Below are 12,566 nucleotides of genomic sequence, written 5' to 3'. Positions count from 1 at the left end.
AAGCAGCAACACAGGCACTGAGCTTTCCCTCGGGAGAACTCTGTGATTCAAAAGCACTGAGTGCTGAAGGCAGAACCCCCTGTGAGTTTCCTAAGGGCAAATGCCAAAGCCACCAACCAACGCGCTCATCAGCTGGTAACCGCAGCCCAGAACCACCCGTGTGTTGGCGAATGAAGAGTCTTAGCAACTGGCCCTGATGTTCACTGATATTTGGGGAGTGATGAGAAATAACTGATAAGCGATAGCTGAAGTATCAGGAGAAACAGGCACTGGCATCCACAGAAGCACAGGGTTTATCAGAAGGGGCCACGTCTTCCCATTGCCACACGCTGTGTCCGGGGCAGATCCCGGTCACAGCTTGGCACTTTGCTTCCCCCATTATAAAGTAGGAGGCAATTATATAACGACTGATAAATATTCTTAATGAGATTATTTTTAAACCAAGAATAATCTCTCAATTATTCTTAAATCAAAAGAAATTCCTTTGCATCTCTCAAAGTCTATTTCAGCACTGTGTTCTACTAGCTGTTATTTCTTATTATTGCTGGATTACCTCCAGACTTTATTTGCCTTCTATTAATATTTTACCACCACACAGGCCAATTCCGAAGGTCAGTTTTTAACAAGCACCTCACAGAGAGGAGTTCCCGGGTCCCCTTCGCCCGCCACCACGCCAGAGCCGCGTTACATCTCACAGGAAGGCGCAGTGCTGCAACCCTGAGGACATTTCGGTTTCGCCAGGAGCTCCGCTGCGTATTGGGGCTGTTCCAGGAAGTGCAGCTCTGCGTGCGCAGTTTGGTGTCGCGTGGTCCTCCCGGTGACAGCCGAACACAGTGAAACACGATGGTGAAAAGGTAGCGAGGAAAAAACATATTGCCGAGGTCACAGGCTGCTTACCAGGACGGCTCTGCTTCAGCATGGACACCTGGAGGATCCGGGTCCTGACGGCGCTGTGCTTCCTGCGGCCCCTCCGAGGTACGGATTCGCTCCCGCCGCTGCTCCGCGTGGCTTGGCTGGCGGGAGACGCACGCAGGGAGGCTCTGAGCAGCACACGAGGCAATGGCTCCTGCGAAGAGAAATACTCTCTAAGGAAATGGCCTTTGAAACCTGTCTGTGGGAAATGTCTCACTGAAGGCTACAGTTTTATGTGTTTATCCATCATAATAGGTGCTGGACAGAAGGAGGAGCAGGCCTGCATGCTGCCTTCTGCGTGCAGCAAATGTCCTTGTTTCCAGCACCTACTTCCAGGATTAAATGAATGAGCTGCTGTGTCCTCAGCTTTGAAGCCAGCTGGGTCAAAACTAGGTGGTATTTCCCCAAAGCAAAGCCCGATCGTTCACATAATATTACCTTTCAATCAGGTGATGCTCATCTTCCCCCTCCTCAAAACGTTACGCTGTTATCAAAGGATTTTGATATGATTTTGACGTGGATGCCAGGAGAAGGATCCCCGCCAGATGTAACGTACACAGTGAGATGTGAGAGGTAAGTCCTCACACAGCAAGAAAACGGGACACTGGGGATGTGTATTAATTAATGTCACCCTCATTAGTGATCTGGCTGCATCCCTTTGCCCAACCCAATCCTTACCTGTCTGGGAAGATACTTCCTCGCTGAAATTTGAGGCAGATTTGGTGCCATCCTACAAAACACCTTCTTTTCTTGCTCTACAGTTTATAACTAAAGTATTTGTTCACTATCATATGGGCTCTGTTTTCCTCTTTTAGCCAGGATCGCATGGGCAAATGGATAAAGGTCCCTCATTGCAAAAATATTCCCAGCACTTCTTGCAACCTGACCTGCGCACTTCCAGACTTCTTCATTAAATTCCGGGCTCGAGTCAAAGCCATTTCCAGAGGGCTCCAGTCGCGATGGGTAGAATCGGAATTCAAGGAATACCACCTGGATGGTGAGTGCTTTAAAGTTCACAGGCTTTCAAGGAAAGCTCATCCTGAAAACTGGGTTTTTAGCAAGGGGGAGGCTGTTGAGGACTGCGAGAAAGGTGGCTGCTGTCAGCCAACAGATCAGGCACGGGATGATGTGGTCGCCCATGAGGCTTCTCTCTCCCTGCTTTGTAGGATCAGGAACATAGCACTTCATTTAAACACAACTGTAAACCCTCATTTTAATACTTTAGCCCTCCTCTGTATTATATATAGCACTTGTGCAATGCACATTGCCGGAGAGCCAGTGAGTCTTTGCCATTGAGTGAGAAAGATGCCCAGGCTGCTATGTGAAAAGGCAGCAGATGCTGCACCCTGCACGGTGCCCTCTGGGGATAACTGGGCTTGCTTTAAACAAGACCCCCTGGGACTATCAGAAACAAAGCGGTTTCACTGGGCTGATGTTTCTCCCAGGTTAATACCCTGGGAAGCACTTGTTTTATTTTCCAAACATCAGGCAAAGAAAAGTGTTACTTTTCTGAAGCTAACAGCCAAGCAAGCACTGTTTGTGTGTCTGCTCTCCTGCCTGCAGTGGAGCTGGGTCCCCCGGTGCTGGCTGTGCGCGTAAAGGAGACCCTCATCCTTGTGAACGTCTCCTTCCCTGTGGCCGCCTGCGTGGAGAGTTTCCACTGGATGTACGACTTGGACCTTTGGGAAGCTGGATCTGGAAAGAAGGTCAGTGAAAGTGGCACTTCTCGGGATGCACATTCCAGGGAAGGGAGGGATTGGATCTATTCCAGGGAAGGGAGGGATTGGATCTAGGGGCTGGAGAGGCTCGTGGGGACAGACACACTGCCCAAATATTGCAAGGCTCTCGAGTGCAACCCTCTGTTCTTCTTGTCTCCAAACAGAAGCGATACGAAAGTATTTTTAGGAAGAAACCGATGAAACTCGACACGACTGCGCTCAGCGGCAACTACTGCCTGAGCGCCAGGTCCTCCTTCCAGAGCATTGACTTCAAGCACAGCGAGTTCTCCCAGCCGGTGTGCGTGCTGCTGAACCACCGAGGTACGGCCGGCCCTGCCGCGCAGGAGGGCGGCGAGCCACCACATCGGAGCGGGGCACGCCGAGGATTTCCATCAAAATCAGCTCTACAGCAAAAAAAAAAAAAAAAAAAGTTTAAAAGATTGGCTGGGTTTTCTAGTGAAAGGTGCCTGCTTTCTATAGAAATATTTTCATTTCAGGAAAATCCAACCCTGAAATATTTCCTAAATATTTCCTAAAAATCTTGAAAAAATATACTCTAGTTTTGCTTTTACTGTATTTCTTCAGAATATTCAATTCTGACTTTCACTTCTGATTCTGATTCTTGACTTAGAAGTCTGGTCTTAGGCAATTCTGTTATCCTTCCTTTACACTGACAAAGTAGGAATCTGGGGCCCAACATCTTGTGAGATTTCTGAAAGAAAAGCTGAATGTACAAGCCCCGAAATAGCAAAAAATACAGCACCTGCAGAAGCTGATTTTTGTTTCTCTTCTTCAGCAGCAGGGTGGAAGTTCCCACTTTCTGCCATGGCCCCTGCATTTGTCCTCCCCTTCCTTCTCGTGGGTGTCCTCATCACGCGGCTGCTGAAGCAAGGTGCAGGACCGCCAAAGATGCCTCTTGCTCTGGTACGGTCCAAATTTTGGATTCCCCTCCTGCCTGCAGGTCTTGGGGATTTGCAGAGGGCAGCAGTGGGCACAAGTCCCTGCAGAGGAGAACTTTGTTTCTGGCATGTCCCTTTTCTTTAAAAGGTCTCCCCAATGCTGTGATCTGTCTGATTCGCCTCTCTTTCCCGGCAGGATTTCTCCCATTTCCCAGCTGCTGGAACAGCCTTTCACTGCGAGCTCAGGGAGCAGGAGTTCTCCAAGGACTATCTGATGTGCACAGAGATGCCAGGGCCACAAGGGAACAACACCAGCACGACGGCAAGGAACAACCTGCCGTGGAGGGTTTCTTTCCTCTCATCGTCATCAGAAGAGGATGAGGAGGACGAGGAAGAAGACAGTGGTACTTTCATCCCATACACTAAAATGTCTAAGTTCCCAAGGAAAAGTCTCAACCAGCAGCTGCCCAGAACAGCTCAGGGGGAAACCAGCTCAGACTCTAGATCTGGAGGACTCTGTGTGGATGGTGGATCTGTGCTTGACCTGAGGACCTTGGGTTTCCCTTTCTATCCACCGGGAAAGAAGGAGGTGTACATCTCTGGATCCCAAGGAAGCACCAACACATCCCTTTTTGGCAGTCCCTCTTTGGGAAGTGTGTACCTCGATGATGGGAGGCATCCAGCTCCCAGGGGACAAGGACACAGTGACACAGAAAGGGATGAACGTGTGGAAATGACCCCTCCCCAAACGCCGGAGGAGGAACTCAGGGTCCAACCTCAGCTTGCTGAGCAGTTCCTGCATGGGAAGGATCAACATTTCACCAGGTCCCACCAGAAGCAAAGAGCTGGTGGGGATCTCCTGGTCACAAAGTACTCACAGCTCAGTGAGGGTCCAAACAAGGAGCAGCTCATTTGCTTTCAGACATTGCAGGTGGCAGAAGATGAGGGTATTGCAAGTGACTGTGACAGCGATAATTTTACGGAAGGGACACCTCCTGCATCCACTGTGCTAAGCGATGCATTTGGAACTTCAGATATGGAGGAAAACTGTGGTCAAAAGTTTAAATTCAAAGGCTGTGAGCACACGCATTACATGGCAAGGAGCTAGAGCACAGCAGCAGTTCTGCGGCATGCATGGAAAATGCACTTATTTATGTTTTTTATTTATAGTTATGGACGCTGAGCTTGCCCCGGGTCAGAGAGCTACGGGCTATGTAGAGGCAATAATATTTTGATATTTTGCTAGATAACTCTGTGTGTGTGTTTATTTGTGTGTGTTTATGTTTGCCCCAAAGTGCACAGGGTCACCACAGCTCACCTGGAAAAACACGGCATTTCCAAACACAACCAGGGGCTTCCCATGGCCCTGCTTGGGTTTGAATGGAGTCCTGTGCAACTGCCCAGCGAGGCCTCCACTGCTTGGATTTCCCCAGAGAGACCCGAACTGGGACCATCTTTCTGAGCAAAGATCAAATCCACGTCCCAAAACACCCAACAAAAAGGGCAAGAGAGATGGGGCCCCTCTTGACTGGGTGATTTTGACCTTTTCAGTGTATTTTTAATTCGCATTCTGTGTCTGACAGGAACATAATCTTCTATTTTATTCCCAAAAAAGGATATGAAGAAAAGCAAGGCTTAAGAAAAGAACGGAGGACACAGTAGATTTTTGCTGCATTCATAGAGATTTTTGCTGGATGAGGGAGGGGTGTTGCAGAACATATTAATGATCACAGGAGAACCAGATCAGGAAGATCTCTTGCTTGGCCGCCCAGCTGTCCCCTGGGACACACTGTACTGGAATCCCTGCTGTTCATTTAGAAAGATAAATATCATCTAAGTATAACCACCACCTATTTTCTTTGGCAATCAAGAAAAACCCCTAGGCCTTAAGTTCCAGGAAGCCCAGGAGAAGTTGTGTAAGCTCCGCAGGGTTATCCTGACATGTCACCGCTCCGGGAGCGGGGCTGGGGAGGAGGCTGCAGCCCTGGTGGCAGTGGCACCCTGAGGTGCTCACCACAGTGTGAGACCTCCTGCCATCACACCAGGAAAAGGCCAGAGTGGCCAGAAGCCACTGATCCAGCCACAGCAGTCAGCCTATAACTTACTCCTTAGCACTCTGTAAGGAGGAAAGCAGCGCTCTCACCTCAGTGGGAGATGTGACCCAGTCAACCACAAGACTCGGGTGTTATTCAGCCGATGGATGCACAAAGAGCCAGGATCAGATCTCCCATATCCTTTGGTTGGCAGTCACTCCTGATACAGCTTCAGGGTCCACACTTTGGAGGTTGAAATCCAGCTGCTGCGTTTCAAACCTGGAACCAGATTTAGGTGGACACTTAGTTTTCACGTTCAGCCAAAGCAGGAAATGTCTCTCCCTCTTCTGAGGCAAGTCCAAAAATTTGCCTGAAGGACACCCTAAAACCCAAGGAGGCTAAGGAAGAGCAACTCCTTGTTCAGATTTACTGTCACTTTTCACTATACTTGATATACTGAACAACGTCTTGTATTAGCAGCAGCCACTAATGTAAACTGTAGGTCTATGGTTGCTTCTGGTGAGAGCAAGAAGGGAAGCTGGGCTGGTGGGTGCTGCTCTGACCCAAAGGCTTCCTCCTTCCTCCCCATACGAGGAGGCTGTGGAGGCACCGGCCCCGCAGAGGCCACGGCCCCACGGAGGCCACGGGGCAGAGAAGCACCTCGCGCTCCACCCAGGAGGGAGCCGGGCTACCTGTGAGTCACTTGGCTCCCATCCACGCTCAGCACGAACAGGAGAGCTTGAAAACTACAGATCTGCCTGACTTTCGGTTTAAGCAAAGATCCAGGGGTGGTTTGTAAGTAAACAGGTGTCCTGTGTGCCGAAGGCATAAACCAGCTACATGCTCAGCACTAACTTTGAGAGCTTGAACGAGTCAAAGCTCCCCAGAGTGAGAAGCGTCAGTGAGGGCTCTCGGGCAGGAGGCTCCCTACCAGGAAACTGGTACTTGGCTCCGGTTCAGAAGCCAGGGCTTTTCTAGGCCTGCGGCCCGCGCACCTTGGAGCAGCGAGGTTGGATCGGCGGCAGGAGCGGCGCTGCCGCCCGCGCTCCCTCCCGTTCCCACACATGCGCACAGCGCCCGGCCGCGGCGATCCCGGCGGGAAGGCGGGCGCGCTCGCAGCTCCGCGGGCTGTTCCTGGGCAACGAAGCCAACCGCGCTGCACAAACAAGAACTTGGATCTTGCAAGAGGTGATTCACCTGCGGGCAGCAGGAACTGCCTGCTTCCACATCCCAGCGCGCGCGGCTATTCATGAAGCAGCTTCTGATCCTCTGGGCCGTGTCTTCGGTGGTCGGTGAGTCCCGATTTCTTCTTTTCCTATCGCTGCTCACGATGATGGTGGTTTCTGCTGGGTCCTGTAGCACGAGGGGTGGTTCAGTCGCGACTCCTCAAACAAAACCGAGAGCAGGAGCCGCCCTCTGAGCTCGTTCAAACACTCCCTGCTGCACTGGGCTCTCCTTTCCGTATTTCCAAAATGTCCTCGTTGCTCAGTGCTCTATGGATTGGTAGGGAGAAGGAAAGTTTCTTGCAGAGTATTGGACAAGCCAAATGCTACAGGAAAAAAAAAGATATCCGTTGACTTCAGGGGGCATTAGATCAGTTGCCCTGTGTCCTAAGTGGGGAAGCATATGAACACATTAACAACCCTGGTTTTAAAAGCTGCAAACACATAATGTCTTCCTAAAAGCCACTTAACCCTGCTCCAAGTGTAGCTAAGTCATTCCTGGGTGAAGCAAGGATAAACTTGCCACATTTTCCAGCACCAGCTTTGCAGGTAACTCATCTGCTACTGCCACAAGACAGTTTGTTTTTCAGCTTTTGTGGCTCTGTTTATGTGTCCATGCTCTTATATGGTAGAGGAAAGTGCCCAAGGAAAATTAAGAAACAGGGACTTTCATCCTGTGAAATATCCTGGTTCTCCTGCCCACACTGACTGCTTGTGTCACTGCTGCTTTGCATACCTGTGTTTTGGAGTGGAAAAGTGGGGGAAGACGGAGGTTTCCCACTTCTGATACGGTCTGGGGACTTTTGACAACCGCTTTCTTTTTACTGACCGCTGAAAATCCTACCAGGAAGATTTTGATAAGCTGTATATGGGGAAGGCAAGTGCTAAACTACAGCTGAGGTCAGGACAAAATGTGGACTAGACTCCAGCCCATTTTTGTGTTGCTTCCCTGCCCAAATGCCCTATATAACAAGACTGAAAGCTGGATTTATGCCTTTCTGCCCAAATCTCCTCTTACACAGCACCATGGTTTTATGCTGGTGACATTCCAGTGTGCTACGGAGGCAGCTGGAAAGCTTAAGGAGGGGAGGATTCAGGAACTGGCGTTGTTTTAGTTGCTGCTCCACCACAACTGGCCAATGAGATCTTGTCCAAATCACCCTCACTTTGGTCCTCAGTTTATCAATATCACAAACATAGAGCTGGGAATAATGTATAAATTACATGTCTTTGAGGACAGGGCTATAACGCTAACTCACACAGTTCATCCGGTCTGCAGGCTGCTTTCCAAGTTAGCAGGTTTTACGGCCCAGCCGTGAGGAAGGTTGTGCTGTGCATTCCCACGGCACCGACCGCCTCGTGGGGAGCCAGGAGGCTCCAGGACGTTTCTCCAGGGCCTGCCCAGGCCTAGTTGGCTGCAGACAGATCTTGGGGCTATTCTGCTCAGACCGGGCGCGTGTTTTTTAGAGGGAGGTGACTTGTTCCTCACCAAAGGCAGAGCCTGTGGCAGCGCAGCGAGCCGCGGGTGCCGTGTCCGCCGCCAGCGGCACTCCCGGAGCAGAGTCCAGGCCTCAGCTCTCCGGGCGCTGCTCTGTACAGCCAGCTCTTCTCCAATAAAAACTTGGAACACGAAAGGTTCACGGCACCCACAGCTGCAATGATGGGCCCTGATCTCAGCACATGGCTTCCCTGCCTGGGCAGAAAGCAGAGAGAGAGCGCACAGAATCACAGAGTCACAGAAGGGCTGAGGATGGAAGGGACCTCTAGGGATCACCCGATCAAACCTCCTGCTCCAGCAGGGACACCCAGAGCAGGGGCACAGGGTGGCATCCAGGCGGGCTGAAGATCTCCAGAGAAGGAGCCTCCACAGCCTCTCTGGGCAGCCTGTGCCAGGGCTCTGGCATCCTCACAGGAAAGAAGTTCTTCCTCATAAGGAGATTAAACTTCCTATGTTCCAAATTCCACCCTTTACCCCTCGTCCTGTCACTGGCCACCATGGAGAAGAGTTTGGCCCCATTCTCCCTACATTCTCCCCTCAGGTACTTGCACATGTTGATCAAACCTCCTCTCAGTCTTCTCTTCTCCAGACCAAACAGGTTCCGCTTGTTTAGTCTTTCCTCATGCGATAGATGCTCCAATATGGGCACGGACACAGCCTGGAAACCAGACTGCTCTTGTCAGCTTCTCAGCACCTAACTGCTTTAAAGCAGTATTAGCAGCAAGTCCTGGATTCTTCTTTTGACTCAGGGCTTTCTTTAGCGCTTGCTAACGTTCCTGTCTTCGCCCTGCGGCACCAATGTGCCGGGCCTGCACAATGTGCCTGTGCTGCGCTGCGGTGCCGGGCCCGGAATCGCTGCTCGCGGCTGGTGGGCACTGGAGCCCCTTCCTCTGAACCTGGCGTGGCAGAACCTGCCTTCTAACACGAGCCACTTTGCTCCCCCAGGGACTGTCGCTACGGAGAGATCATCATGCCTGAAACACACAGCGTTTTCTTCCACGAACTTTGAGAACATCCTCATCTGGGAAACGGAGGCGGATGTTCCTCCCGGCACGGCTTTCGATGTGCAGTACAAACAGTACGTGGGCTTTGCTTCTTTCTGGAGCTCTGTTGCGTGGGGCCCCCGCGCGGGGCCGAGGACGCGGCAGCGCCGGCTCTCAGCACCCTCCTCTCGAACACGAACGGTCCTTCCTCAATGCAGCATCCATGGAGATGCCGTCAGTGAGGAGGGGGCTACGGGCTCCAACACGGGAAGGTTTTTGGCCCTTCCTGTCCCAACCACTTGCTAACTGCACTAATTAATTTGAAAATGAGTCAGGACTGGCCCCATGGCCTGTGTGGATTGTTGCGGAGAGCATTGGAGCTGCTCTGCAAAACGGGCTAAGAGTTTTCGTTTGGTCCTCCCTAAGGTATGGCGAGAAGGTCTGGCTCAACAAGCGCGAGTGCCAGGGCATCACGAGGCCCTTCTGCAACCTCACGCGCGAGACGGACAACGTGGCCGAGCACTTCTACGCCCGCGTGCGGGCCAGCGCGCCCGGCGCCTGCTCCGCAGACTGGGTGAGCTCCGAGAGGTTCCAGCCCCGCAAGGACAGTAAGTGCTGCCCAAACGCTTTTCGGTTTGATTTTCTCAAGCCTTGAAGAATTACTCTATGAACGTAAGTAACCAAAAAATACCTAAAATCAGCTTTTCTATTGTGTAAAACAATCTTGTTAAGCAGTAGCAGCATTTTGTAGAAGTTTCATAAAGCACGATGAGCCTGCAGCGTCTGGGTAAACAGCAGCCTACGTGTGTATGATCATCCCATGCCATTTCAGCTTTAATCTTACCCACGGCCACTGCTGTTTTGTGTTTGCTAGCTGTCATTGGAGCGCCAGAAGTGGACTATATTCCTAATGTCCGTTCCATAAAGTTTCTTATACAGCCCCCCTATACACCGCTGAGAGGCGAAGACAACCGCCAACTAACCGTCGAGGACATTTACAGCAAATTTGGTGCTGTTGACTATCACTTAACAATATTCAACCAAAGGACACACCAAAAGGTAAAGCTCAACCTCAGGCCACTGACTTTTGTAAATCACAGTTTGTATAAATGGAGAAAGACATCGGAGTTGATTAAAAATGGGTGTGATTTCTGCTCCAAAAGGGAAACTCATTCTCTTTGACTTTCTTAAGACAACAGGAACTTTATGTGTTTCTCTGTGTAAGTAAGGATGATAAATGATAAATATGAAAAATGAAATTGACTTAACTAGTACTGAGGAACTGATATGCAAAAGTAAATGCAACAACAGTGGAAAGCAAATTATAGACTTAGAATTCATGCATACAGACTTACTAGAGTCCTGTAATGCATTATTCACAAATAAAATTGTATGTTGAATTTTGCAATCTGATTTGAAGTAATTGCATAAATTTAACCTTTCTAAAATACAGAATTTGCATTTATTTTAAATAGTGGACAAAGAATGAGCACAGCAAAGAATTTGAAGTTTCCAACTTGGACCCGGACACCGAGTATAACGGAACGGTGCACATCAGCATCCTCGAGAAAAGCAGCAGAGCTCGAGTGTTTGGGGTTCGCACTTTAGCAGGTGAGGCTGCTAACTCTGCTCCCTGAGGTCTAGCTGGGACGCAGGCTGCACGAGAGACCAATTTTCAGCTGTTATAAAAAAACAGAGCTTTGGTGAAGGTATTGAAGGAACACTGACTTTCCTAATTTCAAAGGATCTATAATGGCATTTAGACAATTCCACACAGTGTTTCTAGCCCAACTTACTGAAGCAACGTTTCTGCATGTTCTCTCCTCCACTCACCAGATAACACCTGGCTGCTCTATTGTCTTGTGGCACTCGTGTTCGCGGCAGGACTGGTGTTTGCTGCAATCAGCTACGTGATCTACAAGTACGTCAAGCAACGCAGTGCACGGCCCATGTCCTTGGTAAGTGCCCCAAAGTCTTTGCAGCAAATCTTCAAACAAGCCTTTAAAGTCACAGACTTCTCACTAGTAATTCGTGTTTGTCTATCTTTGACAGGATTTCAGAGGGATTTCACCCTTCCGGCCTCTTACGCTGACACTGGAGCATATTATAAAGCCCATTAATTTATCCAAACCTGCACTTTTAAGCCCTGAAATGCAGTTACCGCAGATCAGCCAGCGTCTGGACAAAGCCCTGGATCCACAAGGGTCTTCTGGTCCACCCGAAACTATCTATCAGCAACAGGCCGGGGTGGCAGCCCTGCTGCCACACGCGCAGCCCCACTGCCCGGCCAGCCCCTCTGCTCCGGCCTACGCTCCGCAAACGGCTCCGCAAAGTGTCCCCTGCGCCGGGCCCGGCCACGCTCTGCCCCTCAACTACGGCGTGTGTGTCAAAGGCACCGGCCAGGCTCACCAGGAGAAACTGCAGCTAAACCAGCCGCTAAAGGAAGTTTCTGCAGATTACTTTGTTGGTGGAAAGCTGGTAATCCAGGGCGTGGACAACACCTGGAGCCACTGGAAATACAAAGAACAGAGGCCAGAAGTGTCCGTGTGGGAGAGCAGCGACATGTGCTTGCAGGGGAGCCCTGGGCAAACAGGGCAGCTGCTGCTGCAGCCCGGGGCGGTGACAAGGAAAGCGCAGGGACCCCAGCGGCCACTGTCCCTGCTGCACCACGGGGGCTGCTGCAGCCAGCAGAGCGCAGAGCTGCCGCCGTCGCTGCAAGTCGACCGGCGCTCTGGGCCCGAGGAGGAATCCCTGCCGTCTGTCCCCACGGGTTTCCTCCTCTCACTCTTGAGCGGTAGCAGCCTCCCTGAAGAGCGTGACACGGAGTGGTGGATGTCACCGGATCCATTCTCACATCCTGAAAATAAATGGCAGTCCCCAGAGACTCGAGAAACAGAGATGCTCAAGGCAGTGGAGGAACTGAGCTGCACAAAACTGAGCAACGCTCTGTCCCAGGACACCAGCTCCGGCCAGGACAGTGGCGACCCCCTTGCTATGCTGTTCAAAGACATAGATTTAAAGGTTCAGTGGGAGCAAGGTATGGATGAGAACATGGAAATTTATTAGAACATCCTGATATTAAAATCCTGATGCTATTTACTTGCATGAAATAGGACCTACCATGCAAACAGTACAACAGAAATAAACCTAGCAGCTCTTGGATGTGTTACAGGCTGGTGCTGAGTGGTCACACTGTTTCCTCTGTAGTTATATTATGGACATAGTTACATTCACTAATATCACTACTTCTGGAAAACTGTCATGCTTTATCTTTTCGTTTACAATATGTCTTTATTCCTT

General features: G+C 50.6%; 2 protein-coding genes across 2 annotated transcripts; both read left to right on the top strand.

Moving 5' to 3' along the window:
• Window positions 1-917: 917 nt before the first annotated feature.
• IFNLR1 (interferon lambda receptor 1) lies at window positions 918-4,641 on the top strand. Its single transcript, XM_088531017.1, has 7 exons — window positions 918-975; window positions 1,362-1,485; window positions 1,728-1,909; window positions 2,476-2,618; window positions 2,795-2,951; window positions 3,427-3,554; window positions 3,726-4,641. The coding sequence occupies exons 1-7, from the start codon at window positions 918-920 to the stop codon at window positions 4,635-4,637; spliced, it is 1,704 nt and encodes a 567-aa protein (XP_088387143.1). The 3' UTR covers window positions 4,638-4,641.
• Window positions 4,642-6,811: 2,170 nt separating this feature from the next.
• On the top strand, window positions 6,812-12,332 carry IL22RA1 (interleukin 22 receptor subunit alpha 1). The gene is made up of 7 exons (XM_010224787.2): window positions 6,812-6,854; window positions 9,229-9,361; window positions 9,693-9,874; window positions 10,141-10,325; window positions 10,742-10,877; window positions 11,103-11,224; window positions 11,319-12,332. Exons 1-7 carry the CDS (start codon window positions 6,812-6,814, stop codon window positions 12,330-12,332), a joined length of 1,815 nt encoding a protein of 604 aa, XP_010223089.2.
• Window positions 12,333-12,566: the final 234 nt, after the last annotated feature.

This window comes from Tinamus guttatus, unplaced genomic scaffold (genome assembly GCF_059628265.1).
Source record: "Tinamus guttatus ecotype Peru unplaced genomic scaffold, ASM5962826v1 Tinamus_guttatus_pri_ptg000397l, whole genome shotgun sequence".
Lineage (NCBI taxonomy): Eukaryota > Metazoa > Chordata > Aves > Tinamiformes > Tinamidae > Tinamus > Tinamus guttatus.
The sequence above is the reverse complement of the archived record's forward strand: the minus strand, read 5'-3'. Positions and strand labels throughout refer to the sequence as shown.

Excerpts from the sequence above, each read along its gene's own strand:
- IFNLR1 (XM_088531017.1), top strand. The coding sequence starts at position 918 with ATGGACACCTGGAGGATCCGGGTCCTGACGGCGCTGTGCTTCCTGCGG. Across the intron at positions 1,486-1,727 it reads TACACAGTGAGATGTGAGAG|CCAGGATCGCATGGGCAAAT; the intron begins GTAAGTCCTCAC and ends TTCCTCTTTTAG. Across the intron at positions 2,952-3,426 it reads CGTGCTGCTGAACCACCGAG|CAGCAGGGTGGAAGTTCCCA; the intron begins GTACGGCCGGCC and ends TCTCTTCTTCAG.
- IL22RA1 (XM_010224787.2), top strand. The coding sequence starts at position 6,812 with ATGAAGCAGCTTCTGATCCTCTGGGCCGTGTCTTCGGTGGTCG. Across the intron at positions 6,855-9,228 it reads GGCCGTGTCTTCGGTGGTCG|GGACTGTCGCTACGGAGAGA; the intron begins GTGAGTCCCGAT and ends TTGCTCCCCCAG. Across the intron at positions 10,878-11,102 it reads TGGGGTTCGCACTTTAGCAG|ATAACACCTGGCTGCTCTAT; the intron begins GTGAGGCTGCTA and ends TCCACTCACCAG.